This window comes from Neolamprologus multifasciatus, chromosome 10 (genome assembly GCF_963576455.1).
Source record: "Neolamprologus multifasciatus chromosome 10, fNeoMul1.2, whole genome shotgun sequence".
NCBI classification, from domain to species: Eukaryota; Metazoa; Chordata; class Actinopteri; order Cichliformes; family Cichlidae; genus Neolamprologus; species Neolamprologus multifasciatus.
The window spans coordinates 13,255,020-13,273,389 of record NC_140448.1 but is presented as its reverse complement, the minus strand read 5'-3'; the positions used below and the strand labels follow the sequence as shown (position 1 = coordinate 13,273,389).

General features: G+C 39.3%; 1 protein-coding gene across 1 annotated transcript; it reads right to left on the bottom strand.

Annotated features, from left to right (window-relative positions):
* Positions 1 to 10,037: 10,037 nt before the first annotated feature.
* Positions 10,038 to 18,275, bottom strand: chrdl2 (chordin-like 2). The gene is made up of 11 exons (XM_085175314.1): positions 16,615 to 18,275; positions 16,109 to 16,221; positions 15,923 to 16,016; positions 15,667 to 15,812; positions 14,907 to 15,000; positions 14,668 to 14,729; positions 13,972 to 14,134; positions 13,661 to 13,849; positions 13,383 to 13,556; positions 11,097 to 11,189; positions 10,038 to 10,976 (listed from the first exon to the last, which is right to left on the bottom strand). Exons 1-11 carry the CDS (start codon positions 16,679 to 16,681, stop codon positions 10,843 to 10,845), a joined length of 1,329 nt encoding a protein of 442 aa, XP_085031440.1. The 5' UTR covers positions 16,682 to 18,275; the 3' UTR covers positions 10,038 to 10,842.
* Between the last annotated feature and the right edge of the window lie 95 nt (positions 18,276 to 18,370).

Sequence of the window (18,370 nt, the reverse complement as noted above, 5' to 3'; positions counted from 1 at the left end):
GATTTCATGGTCTTGTCCATCATATGATTTTGATTATTTGTCTCGAGTGCAGTGTGCAGATGTGGAATGCATCTTCAGCCCCTGTGGAATAAAACACTTGGCACTCTGAAGATACTGGGTGCAGGGATTCTGGGTTTTTACATTCATGTCGGGACATTTTTCTGCTCCTGTATGGATTGAATCATAAAACATTTATGCATTTCTTACGCTAAACAAAAAAGTGTGCTCTGGCAGGGGGTTCGGTTTAAGACAGGATCCAGATTCAACATGTGAGGAGGTTGTAGGGAAAAAGGTGATAAACTTTTATGGAACGAGCCGAGGAACAGCTGAGGTGTTGATCTCGGGAGGGAAAGACACAGAAGAGACGAAGAACAGGCAGAATGAGCCTAATGCAGCACAAACAATGGATCAGAGTCACCTGATCCAGCCATAGAAGGAAATTTTGAAGCCTAATGTTAGATGCAGAGAGTCTGCCTTCCAAACCCAAACCTGGAGCCTGAAAGGGCTCTGCCTCTCATTATGCTCCCAGAAACAGTGGGAACCACAAGTAAGAATGTACTCTGAGGGTTAACATGCTGCTCCAGGATCTTTAGGATAAAAGCAGCTTGGTTATAATTTAATTCTGCATTTCACGGTCTTTTTCAGTTTGATCAAAAATGTAAACACAACAGAAGATAGTGCTTAGTTATTGAAACCGGGGTGTCTGCATGATTGGGCTTGTGCTGCTTTAACATGGTGTTGTGGTTGTGTTGTATAGCTACTGTGAATTTCTGAAACCTTGCCCCTGGGAAACATGCCTAATAATAAAAACAGTGAAAAAAATTACAGTAGCTGCTGACCATAGCAATGGAGTGCATGCAGTGTTTCCTTGTAACTTTGGCTAAAAGAAGGAACTCTTTTAGTTTTGTGTGTGGGAGAGTCAGCATTGGGTTCCAGTGATATGTTTTAATGAAATCAATCCCTGAGCTCTAGCATGAGAATCGCTGGTAAGTTTCTGTTCTGTAATATTTCATAGGAAAGCTTCATCCACAGTGTGTCATTGTAGTGTCACACAAATCTTAGCGATAAACAACTTTCAGCGTTGTCATTAGTTTATAGCAGTGTTCTATTATTTTTTCACTAAAAAGTTAGTCTTGATGGATGAAGAGTTTGACACAGTGAAAACAATCGGTACAGTGCTGCTCAATGCTATCAGGCAAACACCTGGTCTCCAGTCTGATGGCCTTGTTCAGGTCTTTTCATCCTTAACTATATTTTTGCTGGTAATGAGGAGCCTGTGCCAAATGGCAGAGACACCCTTCTACAGAAATACTGTTTTCCAGTCCAGTGGAGCTCAGCTCCACACAGCCGAGCTTGTCTGAGCTGCAGCGATATTCCACAGTATTGGACACAACAGCTGCTGAAAATCCTCAATGCTAAATAGATTATAAATGATCAGATTGTTTTCATTATTGACTCTCAAATTGCACTTTTACTCCCTATCCAGGCTTGGGTGCGACTCCATTAAAGTGCCCCGAGATTTGTTGTTGCTTTCACTAACATTATGGATTTTGTTCTTCAGCCAGGAAGTCCTAGCATGAACTTATTTTATTTGACCAGATTGCTGTTACAAAGTAATTTAGAAATGATAATGATTAGTACTTGCAGTCCAGTAATTCTTTAATGCTGGAAGAAAAATAAACATGTACTCTTGTGCAAGAGGTTTGTTACACATGTTAGTTTTCAACATTTTTGGGAATAATCAGTCCCTCTGATGGCTGTCTATTCCAAGTACACTCTAGGCGTTTACTGACCTCATCACAAACTTGGAGATCTCTCCAAGAACTCTTCACGAGATTGTGAAAAAATAACTAAGATGCACTTAGTTGGTAAACCTTCCACTTTTTTTCACCAGCTCTTTTGGGACATACACCTTCCTTTTCTTTGTTTATTATGTAATTAATAAAGCAGATGAATCGGATCATTTCTTTTCCCGCATTACCGTTGTGCAGGCGATGAATCCTGGCTTCATGCTGTTACCTCAGGCTCCTTCTGCAGTTCTAAAAGAATCTGTTATCAGGAAAAAGTCAGAAGGGTAAATACCAAAGCAACTACAAATTCCCCTTTGAGTCTGATCAGTAGGTGAGTAATTAATCACAGCCAGTTGTGCTTGAATCTGCCAACACAGTTTCAGTGTGAGCAGTTGCTTTATATAGACATAAACGGTACCCCAAAAGACCCCAAGAATGCAATACAAAGAGTTGTTTTATACTAACAGATGTTTTTTTTTATATTTATCAGCTATGTCAATAAATAATGACAGATGCAGGACACAAAGCTGTAAAGGCCCTGTGGTACGAATGGCTTCAAAACCTCTGGATCCTACACTACCCAAAATGCAATTTACCCCGTTTGCACTTAAACCCCACATTCCCAGCATAAATAACCTCGATGACATCACTGTGATATCATGAGCATTGTTTTTTGTTGTCATATATAATTGATTTACTTGTAGACGCCTCGCGGGGGTGCTTAAAAGAGGACCTCTTATGCTTCTCTTTATTTTCTACCACATATGCAGCCACATGAAAAACAAAGTACTCTCACATCTGGTGAAAACCAAACACAGCAAGTCAGCACAAACACCTCATACTAACTGTCAAGCACAGTGGCGGAGGACTCAAAATTTGGGCTTGTTTTGCAGCCACAGGACCAGGGCACCTTGCAGTCATTGAGTCAACCGTGAGCTCCTCTGTATACCAGAGCATTCGAGGGTCAAACGTGAGGCCATCTGTTATCTGTCAACAACTAAAACTTGACCCAGACTGCAACAGGACAAAAATCTCAAGCACAGCAGCAACTCTACAAAGGAAACGAAAGAAAAGAACCAAGGTGTTGCAATAGTCGAATCAAAGCTCAGACCTCAACCTGACTAAAATGCTGTGGCAGGACCTTAAGAAAGCTGTGCATAAATAAACACTCACAAAAGAAAAGTGGTACAAATGACTCTAAAACAATTTGAGAAACTGATAAAATTGCATGGAAAACAATTCCTTTTAGTTATTGCTGCTAAAGGCTGCAGGCTACATAATCACTGGCTGTAGGCCTACTTTGTTTTTCCCACAGAGCTCCTGCTTTTTCACTTAGTTTGTGACAAATAAATATTGATTCATATTAATGTTTATCTGAGATTTTCTTTAACTAATTTTAGAACCTATAAAGGACTAAATCTTTTTGTAATAGGTCCTAACATGTAGAGTTTTGGGAACGTCTACACCTTCTGTTTTTTGCACAACAGTAAATAGACGCCAGAGCAGTCTAGATGCTTGGACTTTTAGTTCTGTACATAGTACCTTCATCTCTATGCTAAAGTCCCTCCTACATGCTGTTTAAGCTCTCTTTAAAAGTGGAAGCCAGGCATGAAGCTAGCTTAAAGGGGGGGGGGGGGGGGGGGGGGGGTCTCAAAAGCCAGTTTCACACAGTGGTTTGAGTGAGATGCTGCCCTAAGGCCCAGAACAAACTAAAAACCATTATTCAGCACTGTGACTCATGCAAAACTCCTATAGCAGGGTCCAACTTTATAAATAAGGAGCTGGAAAACATATGTCTATGTTCAAGACTGGAGACATAGTCCACATAGCTTATTGTAATACACACAAAGCTAGTTTTACTTTAGATTGCAGACCAAAGCCAATAGAGAACTCTGTTTCTCTCTGTTTTCATTGGATTTTTCCCCACATTAACATTAACCGCAGAATAAACACATAAAAGCGACTTCTTCTGTAACCTCTTTGATGTTACGATGAAAAACTGATGAGTTGAGTTAATAACTGAAAACACATTTCATCCGTGCTCTTGGTGATATAACAGAGTCTGGCAGGGGAGTCGGATACTCTGTCCAAACGCAGAAAGAAAAATAACAAAAGACATGGCGAAGAAAGGCGCTGATGTCTTAGGCACAGCACATCTGTTTACATATCTATACGTCTCTTTTCTGCACGTTTCAAAGCGGCACAGCTTCACATCTGGAGCAGTCGTCACAGCAATCAAGCCTGAGAAATGTTTGGGTAAGGTTTGTTTGACTCTCAAACTGAGGGCCAACAGTTAAGCTTTGAGGATAACCCTGTGGAGACTCAAACACCAGATTTGGCTCGGAAAGAATAGGCCTGAATACCTCATCAACACTCCTCATTACTCAAGTGCCAAATGAGCTCACTGTGGACTGAACCTATTCATTATTTCCTTTGATGGACAATTGAACTGTAACACACTTATCATGTAATCCTGGAAAGGCTTCAGATATTCTGGCTGACATTTGCAAAGAGGCCATTGTTAATTATAGATCATAACTGTAAAGTTGTCACTTATTTCGAGGTGGGGGGTGGTGGGGTATTCCGCCCCGCTGCGATCTGTCTTTAATAGTTTATTGCCATTGCAGGCATGCATTAATATTTCTGACCTTTAAGCCTCGTCGTTCGGGGGTAAAGGAATGAAGATTTAAGCATTCGTGACACGTAGCCTCGTACTGTCCGTATTTTTTTTGGCCCGACTCCAAGCATCGGCTAAAATGATCAGGGCCAACTTAATTAACGGGAGGGTTAAGGGTGTAAAAAACAGAGCCCTTGATAGATTTCGGAAGTATTTTGAAGAAGCATAAACTCAGGGACTCTGCTGAGCACCTTAATAAGCTATGAAAGCAAACACATCTATCAGACTTAATTAACTCAACACAATTTGGCTCCCTTTGAATCAAAAGACTGCCTGATTGATTTGCAATGCTTCAGTTCCTCAAAAACACCGTACGTATCTGTGAGGATTTAGTTCCTGCAGCCATTTACAAGATGCTATATTTGATTTTTTTGTAAATGTAATCACTTCTACTAAGCTGCTCTTTTTTGTTAACACTGCAAGCTTAAAAAGCTCACGTATAATAACTCTGCACAAACATGCAGTCTTTTCTGCAACGTGCACCAACTGTTCTCACAAAGAAACTCACATTTTTAAGCAACAGCAAATCAGATTTGTTAATAATCACAATTTTGGCCAAGAAGTGGCTCCAATCCTGGGCCGAGTCGTGACCCCGAATCTCACATTTTCTTCCCTTCTCACTGAATCGGGGCTGCATGGGCAGCAGGGTGGAGTACACATACACAGGGAGCTGACCGACTGCATGATTTATACCTACTGACTGCCCCCAGCTGTTACAATTGCAAGAGCCAAGACTAAGCATGCATAGCTGAATTAACCCACGAGACGAATTCAAACATCCACAAAAAGTGGACTGATAGGATTTCCATTAAAAATAAAAACATATCACAACATCTGATACTGACTAGGCTGCAGCGCGTCTTTTAGAGGTAAAAAGTAACTTGTAACTTGACTGACTCGCTCAAAGGAAGGGAGGGCACATGGAGACGTTCGTTTAAGTTTAATGCTGCTAATTTGAGTTGGCAGCATCAAAGCAGAACACCCCTTTCTCACACTTTTCATTGGAACAGCCTGATTGGGCAACTTAGAGACAGACTGTTGTTAGCTGTCAGGTCTAACAGCTAACACAAAAATATGACAGGCTTTTTTGTGAGAGTAATGAAGGCACACAAGGGAAGTGCGTCGCTTTCAAAATATTGTTTCATGCCTTTAGTGAGAGATGGACAGAGCTGTCTGGCGCAAAGTGTGAAAGCAACACAATTGAGTCATTGTCTGAGGGGAGGGGACAGAGAGAGCATGTCGGGGGTTCACAGAGAAGGGAAGCAATATTATTCTGAAGCGCCCACGCAGTCTACCAAATCAGCAATTGCACTCTGACTGAAGCATGGGAACCGGCAGTAATAATTTGACACCTGTTGATCAAGCTGCCCTGTAGAAAGACTGCACACAGTGCTGCTGAGCAAAATAAACCTTTGCTGCTCTCACAGATCTGCTTTGTAGCTCATTATTTCCACGAGCAGGTTACACTGTATACAGTGTTCTCACTAAAAGGTGGTTTTGTTGTTGCATTGATGTCCTTTAGCCCGTTATTATAAAAACAGATACTTGCAGTCATTCATCAGATTATAACAACAGACATAAATTCTAATTATTTGACTATCTGTTCTTTATTAAACCAAGAACTGAAGTGTGGATCCAGAAATGAACTGTGTTGTTGGTGTGCCTGCACCATTTTTGCGTTTTAAAATGATTTAAAATAAATAAATAAATAAATAAAAATCAGTATTTCCAGCAACAAAAGTGATTCCTTCCATAGGCTACCATGTTAAAATGGTCAACTAAAGACCAATTGAAAAAACCCAGTGTGGTAACCAGCACACCAGCATGGCACTATGGTGGTTAGCTGTTGCCTCAAAGCAGGAAGGCCCTGTCTCAAAATCCACCTTTTTTCTTTCTTTTTTTCTGGAAAAAAGACAATTAATCAATGTTAAACACCCGATTAATCCTCCATTCATCCATATGGCTACTAGTGAGGCTTGAAGTTAGGGGTGATCACTTTGCCTGACAGGTGTGCTGGCACAACATCATCCTCTGTAGGTGAAGTCACTGAAATCTCCCAGCCTGTCCAAGAAGATTTTTCTTTTCATCCTCGGTCAATAAAATTCTAATTTTTTAGTTTTTCTGTTTTTTTAGCACTAATGAGCAAGTGTGTGTGTCTGTGCATTGCACCCATACAATTTAAGACTGCAGTTTGACTGAGAGCGTCAACCCATAGCTACCACTCCGCGCCATCCATCCATTCTCTTCCTCTTATCCAGTTCAGGGTTGCAGGGGGACTGGAGCCTATTACAGCTACCAAGGGGCGAGAGGCAGGGTGCACAGAGGACAGGTCGCCAGCATGGAGAGCATATTCCACTCATTTGTCCAATATGGTAACTTCTTATTCTAAAGAAAACAAACAGGCTTCAACAAACCAAAGAAGACTTCACAGTGGCTATGATTCAGTCTTATTTGACTCATTCTATGTTTTAATTTCACTGATCATTGGAAATTCTGTGAAGCACCTTGTATCTTTGGATTAGAAAGGTGCTATAGAAATAAATGGTATTAATAATTCATTTATTTATTTATTCCTATTATTGTGTTTTAATAAGCCATAATTTCCTCTGGCCCACATCTGTGTATTATGGGATTAATATGTAAGATTTACTGTGATTAATTCCACACAATATTTTGAATTTCTCCTCGTATTCATTTAAGTTATTCACTATGAATCTTAGAAGATTACAAAAACCAGTTAGTATGCTGACTTGCTAACAGGGCCCTTTTCCCCCCCAGTTCTGTGCAACAATGCAAAATCTCTTAAAGCTTCAAAGCATCACCGACCTCCTGCAAAATTTTGGCACACTGTGAAAAGTCTAACAATTTTATTTGAATATTCCTGTCCTGGCATTGATTAAACCCCTAAAAACTCATTTCTATTCATGAGAATTATTTATTAGAGAGTTCTTCCCTGAATAATAATCCCTTTGTTCTTGCTGGTTTGGATGTAACTTCACTTATGCTTGTTCAAATCATTAAGCCCTATTAAAGAAGGCAGAGAGCATGATATTGCACATCCACCAAGCTGATTCATCAGAATGATGACGTATATAACGTGTCACCGTTTATAACTTTACAAACATTACAGTGATAAATTCAATGAGCCCTTAGTTTGTCTAGGATATTAAACACAAGGTGCATATGCATCACTTACTTGGAGGGGCTGACAGTTCAAGACAGTTAACGCTGCAGTTTTTAATGATTTCATTTCTTAAGGGAAGAAAATAATTGCCCCCTAAACATAATAACTGGTTGTACTGGCTTTGGCAAAAATAAAGAACTGCAATCAAACATTTACAATAACTGGCAATGAGTCTTTCACATCACTGTGGAAGAATGCAGACTTGTTTTAATTCAGGCACACTGGAGGGTTTTTGAGCATGAAGGGCCTTTTTAAGGTCATGCCAAAACATTTCAATCTGATCATGATCTGGACATTAACTAGGCCACTGCAAAACCTTTATTTGTTTGAGTTTTTTCTTTTATTTGTGGTTTTTAGCCATTCAGAGGTGGAATCGCTGGTGTGTTTTGGATCATTGTCGGGCTTCATAGCCTGATTGTGCTTAAGCTTCAGGGTCTGATCTGATGGATAAAAAGCAGAATTCATGGTTCCATCGATTACAGCAAGTCTTCAAGGTTGTAAAACAGCAAAGCAGCCCTAGATCATCACACTACCACCACCGTGCTTGACTGTTGGTGTTCTTTTTATGAGTTCAGATGTAATGGGACTCAAAGCTTCCAAAAACATTTGCTTTTGTCTTGTCCATCCACAGAATATCATCAGTCTTGCGGCTCATCAAGATGATTTTTGGCAAATACATTTGTATAATAATTTTAAGTTACTGTAGTGGAGGATTTTACTATTAAGTGGACATATAGTGCAACAAATTAATTGTTGTCATTTTGGTTTATTGTTGTTGTTATTATTAATTGTTATTAGGAGAAAGGATTCAGTCTCAAATTTGAGTTTTGGTAGATACACCTTTGGTATCAATTTCGAACTCCATGGCTCCTCATTCTCGGCCACACCGCCTGCCCGCCCACCCAGCTGCCTGATGACCTGGTGGAGTGACAACAATACCCATCAGCCTTTTACAGCTGAGGGGCAAAAAGCAGAGGGTAACTCAAAGTTAATTTGGGATCACTTAAATGAGATGACAGAAAGATATTGTCAACAAAAAATATTAAATTCAGATAAATGGAAATTTTATGTATATTTCAGTGAAAGTGTCAGAATCCTTTGACCACTATTTTATACATTTAGTAGCCACCATTGCTCTGGGATTTTAAGAAATTGACATCAGTATGTGCTCAGACCAAATAAAGGAGCCAACCTTTATTTTTAAGCATGTTTCAGAATTAGAGGTTCAAAATTATGAAATTATTGCGACCTTCACAAGCAAGGGATGTTTTTGGTAAGGACACAATATAATGATGACAAATTTGAGAAACACATTCACAAATCCAATTATAAAAACTGTCAGTTTGTTGTGGGATTGGTCCAAAGTATCTGGAAAAGAGCTGTTCCTACACCCATACATAAAAAGCTGTGATCGTTATGGTGGCTGTAGCTCAGGAGGCAGAGCAGGTCATCTACTAATCAGAAGGTTGGCTCTCACTGTGGTTTATTTTAGTCCCAAAGCCTTAGAAATGACCTTGTAGCCCTTTCCAGACTGACAGATGTCAGTAACTTTCTTTCTTTTGTGGCATAATATGTTTTTTTGTTTGTTTTTTTTGTTTGTTTTAGCTCTTTTAGCCTACCTTACTTTGTCAGATAGGTTCTCTTTAAGTGATTTCTTGATTCAGCCGATCTGGCATTAATCAGGTGTGTGTGTGGCTAGTTAAACTGAACTCTGGTTTCCACAAAAATGTGGTTAATAATGGTTAATTAACAAGGAGGGCCATTTTTGTTTTTTACAGGGCCAGGCAGGTTTGCATCGCTTTTTTTTCCCTCCTCCTTTTTTAAAAACTCAATTTTGTATTTACCTGAATGATCTTTGTCTACTATTACATTTTTTAATGCTCAGCGATATGTGTAAAGTATGATAAATATGCAAAAATAACCCCAAAAAACTAAGACTATAGAAGAAGGCAAACATGTTTTCAGGGCACTAACATCTCAATTCCTTGAAACCAACCTTCAATGGTTTTTCAGAGTTTATGTCTTAATGTGTCTGAGTTGTATTTGGTGGCACAAATATACAAACTATATGAGTAGTTTGAATGTTGTGGCTGATTAGAAAATATGAGTTTCAAGGTTTAGTTTGAGCTTCTGCTTTTGATTTCCACGCCTCTGATAACATTTAATTTCCAGCTGGAACACAGTTTATCCGGCCTTCCGGAGCTCGATTTATTGGAAGCCTCCAGGCGATGAAGGTCTTAGGATTGCACTGCTGTAGCTGGCGTGCAGACCACTGATGAATCAGCGAATCATTCTCAAAAACAGCTAGACAACCTGCCTCAAGTAGAAATCCTGATTCCTACTGTGACTGAAATGCATCATTTCATACATAACAGCAGGACACAAATCAGAGAAAACTTTATGGTATTTATACCCATGAGGGGTGGTACAGAGTGCATTCAACTACATCAGCCACTGTAAAATACACAAAAGGTATGTGGAGCAGTAAAATATCAGGATATTACAACAAACTGTGCAGCTGGATACAAAAAGAAGCTACAATAGGTCTTTAGCTAACAACAGAAAAGGCACAATTGCAAAAAGCTGTGCATTTACTCCCATGTAATGCCTGAAACTACTTCAAGAAAAAAAAGAAAAACATTCAAGCAGTCACATGTATATACACAGAAATCATATAGGAAACAATACCCTTTAAATAAGGCGACAAAAACTTGCTGTATTTACAATAAATACTTTGATGACCACACAAACAAACAAAATGTGGCTTCTATCCCAACTTATATTAAAATACAAGTTCCTTTCGTGTACTTAAGCAAAGCTTTTTCCTTCTTCCACAAATACTGATCCCACTGAGTGAATGCCAAAACAGTCTTTGAAGCCTTCGTCCCAAAATTACAACTGAATGAAGCTGCTAAGAAATCTACATTTCTTATTCACATGTTCACATTTTGTTTATAATTATAGCACCTAGCTAAATTCATGATAGTTTTTGAATTATTACAAGTACACATCATAAGCAAGTCAGCTGTCGAGCGCACTGCTACAGACTGTGCTGTGCAACCTAACAGTTTAAAACTAAAATATGTGATGATTAAACATGATGGTCAATGATGGATTAAAAACAGTATAGATAATATATTTGACTTGCACATCCAAGTAGTTATTCTGAATAACGATACATAGAGCGACAATTAGGGTGAACACAGGCCTTCGGTTTGCTTAGGATTTAGGAAAGTCACAATCTCCCGAATGCCATCTTCACAAATCGTGGTCTGAGGAGCTTTACTCAGATTTTCTCCTTCCTCTTTAAATTTTCTCCATGTCTCTGAAAAATAAATAGGAACTGATGTAAACCTGATACATACACACACAAAATCACAGTAAGATAAGTCTAAAATAATGATTTCAAAATCTGCCATATAAATCAGTCACTTCAAAAACAAACCTTCATCGAGTGTTGTGAGCAACGTGCAGTTCTCTGGATGATCCAAAATGTCTTTCCTTTGAATGTCGCCAATTTCCATTAATTGTAAAACGCCTGTAAGAATAAAGGACTCAGAGGAGAATCACACAGAGGTGCAGCCGTGTTGTATGTTTGTCTTGCTTTTCACATTTTGGAAACTATAACCCCAATTTCAGAATTTTAAATAAAAATGGAATTAAATGATGTATTTTTCATAGAAAGATTAAAAAAAAAAAACATTAAACGTTTAAACGTGACTGTTTTACAAAAATAAGCTTATTTTTAAGTTCGATGGTAGCAACACGTCTCAAAAAACTTGGGACAGGAGCAACAATAGGTGGGAAGAGTAAGTTGTGCTAAAAGGAAACAGCTGGAGGAACGTTGCAGCTAATTAGATTCATTGGCAACAGGTTAGTAACATGCCTGGGTAAAAAGAGCATCTAGCCAAGGCAGAGTTTCTAAGACGTAGTCATTTCTTTTCATTCCATGTGTGTTTATACAACACTCTGCATTTAATCATTAATAGTTATGAAACTCTGTCTCTCTCTCTCCCTCCCCTCACTTCCAACCAATCACAAGAGATGGATGTCCCTTCCTGTTTCCTGCTCAGTGGGAGTTTTTCCTTGCCACTGTCTCCAACCACTTGCCCATAGGGGGACGTGTAGGAGTGTCTTTCTAATATTGCAGCATTTTTACCTTGGTGCTACATAAATACAACTAATTGAACTGAAGGTAGTCACTAATCTGCAAAGACTGCAAATTGTGGAGCAAGTTCAGAATCCTTTTTCTTGGTATAAAATTAAAAGATTTCATCATCTTTGTCCATAATATCACCAAAAGATTCTGAGAATGTGGAGAAATTTCCGTGCTCAAAGGAAAAGGCCAAAAATCAGTACTGGAAGCCTATGATCTTCGGTATTGCATTAATCACTGCGTGAGCTCGGTTCACTGTGCCATCAACAAATGCAAGTCAAAGCTCTGTCATGCAAAGAGGAAACCACATGTTAACATGATCGAGACACATCACTGTCTTCTCTGGGCTAAAACTCTCGAGGCAAAGTGGACAACTGTCCTGAGGTCAGATGAATCAAAATCAGAAATTTGTCTTAGAAAACATGGATGCCGCATCCTTAGAACTACACAGGAGGAGCTCGGTTTGTTGTCCAAAAGTTCAAAAGCCTGCATCTCTGAAGTATAGAGGTATAGAGGTGCATTAGTGGCTATGAGTTTGGCAGCTTGAAAGGCACCATCAGGCTTGCATCTCGGCAAAACAATGCTAAACCGCTTTAGCAATAATTTTATATTGGACAATAATGGGACAAGATTCCTCTCTTAAAAGTCCACACATTTATTGGCTGTTGTTAAAAGGAGAGAGGTGGTACACACTGGCAAACATTACCCTGTCCCAACTTTTTTTGAGGCATGTTGCGGCCATCAAGAATATATTTTGATCTTAAAACTGTACATTTTCTCAGTTTTAACTTTTAGATGTTTTTTGTGCTCTATTGTGAATAAAATATGGGTTTATGAGATTTGCAAATCACAGCATGATGTTTTTGTTTGCATTTTACACAGCATTCCCACTTTGTTCTAATTGGCTTTCTATTCTTTTTTGCTCTGTTGTCAAGTGTTAGGTGAGAAGAACGACAGTCGTTACACACACTATATTTTTAATATAAAGCTACGACTAAGCTGTATATCAAAGATGGATGTAACCACCATAATGCTACTTTAGGGTTTGTGAACTACCAATTTAAAGCCTCGAGTTCAGGATTTCTTCTATTGCTGTCTTGTTTTTAAACCAAAGCTGAAGGCACTCCATCCTCACGTGGTAGCATGAACCACAAGGTAGACCCTCTTTTTCTCATAGATTTTCATGTGTTTTTGGTACAAATCAGAGAAATTACCACATACTACATTGTTATTAATAATTAAATTTAAGGCACTTCTGCAGGGGGTTCAGGTCTCAGAGCTGGAGCAGTGGTGCATCTTTTATGTACAGTCTATTGGAGGGAGTTAAGTTACACTCTCATAAAGACTGGAAATATGAGGAAAATAGCATGGCTCAGGTAAGAGAATCTGCTGACCAGCACCTCTAAAATGAATGAAAGCCACTCTATATGCTAAGTGAGTGATGATACTGAACAGTCAGAAAACCTGTACATGCTCACAATCTTCTCATCTAATACTCGGCAAGAAAAAATGAGCACGTTTGAAAAAAAATGTTAACTTTTCCTATAATATAGCTCAGAGGAGTGGGTGCAGTACCTTCTATAGTGTTCCATACTTGTACTTCAACTTCAGCAGTACTTTGTCTTTCAACAGCAATGATCCTAACTGCGTTGGGTGAGTCAACATTCAGAGCTGATTCAACTTTATACACCAAGAGGTTATTTTTATGTCCAAGATAGCACTGGGTCTGGTTACTTTCAGCTTTAGTCTCTAGGGAAAACAATTAGGAGAGCGGTTGAATGGATGATGTTTACAGTCCATCAACATCAGATCTGTATAAACAGCTCATTATATTACAAGTATTGTTTGACTACCTGGACAAGTCTTGCAGCACTTTCCCGCTGATTTCATAGGATGTTGGCAAGGGTACTGGGTAGGACATGTGATGCGTTTGCAGTCCGAGATCCCGTCAGTACAAGTGCACAGGATGCATTCCAGGACTTTACCCAAAACTGGGTGCCACATGTCTCCATGAGAGTATGTTTTGCCATTGTATAAACACGCTGTGAGAAATGGAAAACATCTGAGTGTTGTGCTACATATGGAAACGATTGTAAAGTTGTGAGAAGCATGTACATAAAATAAAATGCCTACAAATGATCTTTCTGTTTTGACAAAGTCTCACCTCTTTGGTGTTTCCTCTGCAACAAAATCTTCACAGTGGTCTCTGAAGCCCCTTTAAGGTTGAGTTTACTGAGACTCTGGCCTCTAGGAGAGGTCCTGGGTGCAGTGGCGCGGTTGGACCGCACCCTGCTCTGCTCTCCAGAGCACTGATCAACCGAATGCCTCTATGTAAAACAGAAGACAATGCAGTTATCCTTCATGTATTTAGCTACTGGATTTACTTGCTTTGCCCCCAAAGTGAAAGCTGAAGGAACATCAGAAAATGCCCCAAATCATTAAAGTTAATAACATTGCTAAAGACATCTGAGTCACTGCTTTTAGCTCATTTTTTTCCCTTTAAATAGGATGACAGCGCAGCTCAGTGCTGTGCAGTGATTGGGCCAAATGAACCACAGATTGTGCCTTTGTCACTAACAATCACAGCAAATGGGTGATTCACAAAGAATCTGAACAATATGATGCCAAGTTGGGCGGATAACTGCATAAGGGGAAAAAAATCAGCCTGCTTGTTCCGACTTTTGTCGTGATCGCAGTGACACGGGCGAGGACAGCTTACCAGATCCTGTTAGATTTCAAGCCCTGTAATTAAACTGCAGCTACTAAACTGGTGAGACCACTTTGCAGTCTTAAACTAAATTTAAATATAATTTTCAAATGCAGGCAAATTTCCCATGAAAGCAATCAGCAGAATACATACAACTCCTCTGTTTAGCTGATGGTTTCCATCCTCAGTTGATGAGGACCCACTGATGCCATGATCTAAGAGAAAAAAAGGGGACTGTAGATCAATATAAAAAAACACTCTTATTAACCAGCTACATTGCTCAGCCCCTAACCTATATGTGAAAATCCTAAAATAGTGCTCCTTAGTGCTTCGTGAATTCCATCTTGGAAACTGAATAAAGGCATTTTGTCAGCTTAGAGAAGATTGACTACCTTTACACAGCAAACAGCAGGTATCTGGAACAGACGCGGGGGAGGAACAGGTAATAGGTTGGCAGGTTTTCAGAGCACAGAAGATGTTTCCATCCTGTGATGAGAAAAAAATACAATATTAAGAAAAAAATGACATTCGAGAACTATCTATTGTAAAAAGTGGAATGAATTAGATAATATTACAATAATAATCATGCTGTGATAGCAACATGTATTTTAACAGCACATCATATCGCTACCAAAAATACAAATTGCTCTTTGTTCAGATACAGCACGGCAAAGAAATGTGACGAAAGCTTCTTTTTTTTTTAAACCTGTACCTGTAAGTTATTCACTGGTTAAATAATTGCTGTTTATTCTGTTTTTGTACAACATTTTAAGCAAAAAGCACTTAAAAGCTTATTAGATTAGCTTGTCATGCTGCTCTATATTGTAAAGTATACTTTGTATTATGTGCACGTCACAGCCAAAGCAAGACAGCAATGCATTTCACTTACAACTGCATAACACTGGCAGCTACTTCTTCTCATACATGCAATAACACTATACTTAAAAAAGAAACACCCCACACATGTATATAATGATTTTTCTTTACATATCTAACACTTCGACATGAATTACATTGCAAAGGTTCTGAATATTCTCCTATTTCTTTTGCATTTTACATCCTTTTTACAATCACATGGAAACTCTCTCTGAAAAATGAAAACTCTTTATTCAGAAACTAAGAAATGAAAGTATCAAATTAGACTGAACTCACAGAGCATGTGCACATAACACACTGATTGCTTTGCTTGGATGGGAAGAGGTTGTGTTTGGTGAATGTCTCCCCGGGCTGATAAATGCTCCCATTATACCTGCAGGATTTCACCGAAGCCCTCAGCCCTGCAGGAATCCTCGGCTCGTCTGGGAGAGGGGGGAGAACACACCAAGCAGGACGGGATGCTTTAAAAATCACAACAGAAGTAGTTTCTCTCAAAAGCTCAAGCTGACAGTGTGTCAGTGAGTCAGTCTACCTGTGCATCTCGGACAGCATTGCTGAGGCTCAGCTACAGGGTTTTCACATGGCAGGACAGGGCACTTGATTGTGTTACATTTCACATGGCCTGTCTAAAAGAGAGCAAATCCCAGAATTTATAGGTTGCTATTTAAGCAACTTTGGCTTCTTTTGGTGTAATATCCCTTTAATGTATTAACTTTACCTCTGTGCAGACGCAGCGTATGCAGAACATGTACCCAAAAGGCTCTAGATAAGGATGCCAGCTGTCTCCTGGGATATATGTCTTGTCTTTGAAAGTACACACCACACCGGACCCTGAGAGTTAAAGAAAAAAAGATGAGCTGCTGAGAAACGCATATGGCGCAGGATAAACGGATCGGCAGAAAATAAAGACATTCACACTACTTCAGTACTGCATAAAACATTTTCCAAAGCAACTGTCACCTTTGAGTTGTGTAAACTGGGTTAGAACGTGGAAAACGTATCAGATGCCAAAGAGCGGACTGTTCCCTAAGACTATTTAGAGAAACAGAAGTCATGATTCAACTTCTGCTGACTTCTGTGACAGCAAAAGAGAAAGAAAACTGTGCAGCAAACACGTTAATCCTAATATATGAGTCGCGAAATCCGAGCAAACTTTAACATTTAAAGCCCCCCTCAAACACACGTTTGATCAGGAAAGAATAAGCATCAACAGTCTGCTCTTACCTTTCCGGGGTTTTAGCTCTGCAGCTGCAAACCAAATGATGAAAATGAACAAAAACATGGACTTCATTTCTTTTCTTGCTTTTTTTTTTTTTTTTTTTTTTTTTTTTTTTTCACATGTGCCCGACTGACTCTTCAATGCGCAATAAATATGTGTTTCTGTGGGACAGAAACTGCAGGACAGTGTGAAACAGGAATTTTTTTTAAAAAATCCCACATTTTTTTTTTTTTTTGTTGGATAATCTATGGCGCCTTCTTCAGGAGACAAACAGGGATGGCATTAGAGTGGACGTATCACAAGTGAAACAGCTTAAACAGTGACCGCGTTACAGAAGTGGAAGAATGTCACTGTTTCAAGAAAAAGTGTCAGTTCCTCTCATTAGAAAGTAGAAAGTACAAAAATTACGGCAATAAAAGCACTTAAATAATTTAACCTTGCGCTCATGTATTTGTATCAGCGTTAATAGGAATTCCCTAAAAGCGTTTCTTTAGCTGTTTGAGACAGGCGCCGTTTAAAATGTGGATTCAACTGTTTTAATCTTTAACCGTGTACTGGAGTTGTAGCAAAGAGGTTATGAACCAGGATTTATGCTTTGATTATTCTTAAAGTGATAAAACAAAGATGTTTGTATTTTTTTATTAAACAAATCAGTAAAAGTGACCCTCTGTGCAAATGATCTTTCCAAAAGCTGCTTGGGAGTCACGTGTTAAAGCTACTGCTGTTCACTGGATATTTACTTCTTCCAGACCATTCTGTGTAATCCTCAGAGATGGCTGGGCAAAACTTCCAAGCAGATCACCAGTTCAAAGTCACTTAAATTACCTTTCCTACTCATTCTAATGCGACAGGTCCGTCTTGTCCACATTTTTAAAATCATTGGGCAGCTGTCATGTGATTGGCTAATTAGATGTTTATATTATCAAAAGGCTGAACAAGTGGCGTGGCCATTAAGTTTACATACAAAAACGATATTTCCTGGCAAAATCTACATACTTCTGAAAGATTTATCAGAACTCACTGGTAACAGCAAAATATCTGCACAACTCTTTTTATTTTTAACATTTAGTCATATGAAAGAAAAACAGTAAATCAAAGCATTGCTTTACATGTCAGGTTTGCAACAGAAGACATAGTAAACGCCAAAACCTCATACCAACCGTGGAAGGAGTATTGTAGTTCGTGGCTGCAATGATCAAGGAAACAATAAATTCACAACTGTAAAAAAATGGCCTGTATTTGTATAGCGCTTTACTAGTCCCTAAGGACCCCAAAGCGCTTTACACATTCACACACACATTCACACACTGGTGATGGCAAGCTACATTGTAGCCACAGCTACAATGTAGCTGGGGCGCACTGACAGAGGCGAGGCTGCCGGACACTGGCGACACCGGGTCCTCTGACCACCACCAGTAGGCAACGGGTGAAGTGTCTTGCCCAAGGACACAACGACCGAGACTGTCAGAACCGGGGCTTGAACCAGCAACCTTCCGATTACAAGACGAACTCCAGAGAAAGACATTACCGGAGGATGTCAGAGCAGCAGCCCATGACCTCAAGCCAAGGCAGCGTGTGTGATATAAAACAAGACATCAATAGAGAAAATGTAAAAAAGGAATTTAGTGCAAGTAGATACACTGTAACTGCCATTATGACCGGACAGTGATGATCACAGTTGCTGATTTGATTATAAGATGTTTATGCATGTAGCTGTATTGGAGTGAGAGCTATTCGCCCTGCTGAGAGAATAGAGACGGG

Coding starts and splice junctions, on each gene's coding strand:
- chrdl2 (XM_085175314.1), bottom strand. CDS start 16,681: ATGAAGTCCATGTTTTTGTTCATTTTCATCATTTGGTTTGCAGCTGCA. Junction 11,190..13,382: donor AGTATGGAACACTATAGAAG/GTACTGCACCCA, acceptor TTATTCTTACAG/GCGTTTTACAATTAATGGAA. Junction 10,977..11,096: donor GCTCACAACACTCGATGAAG/GTTTGTTTTTGA, acceptor TTTATTTTTCAG/AGACATGGAGAAAATTTAAA.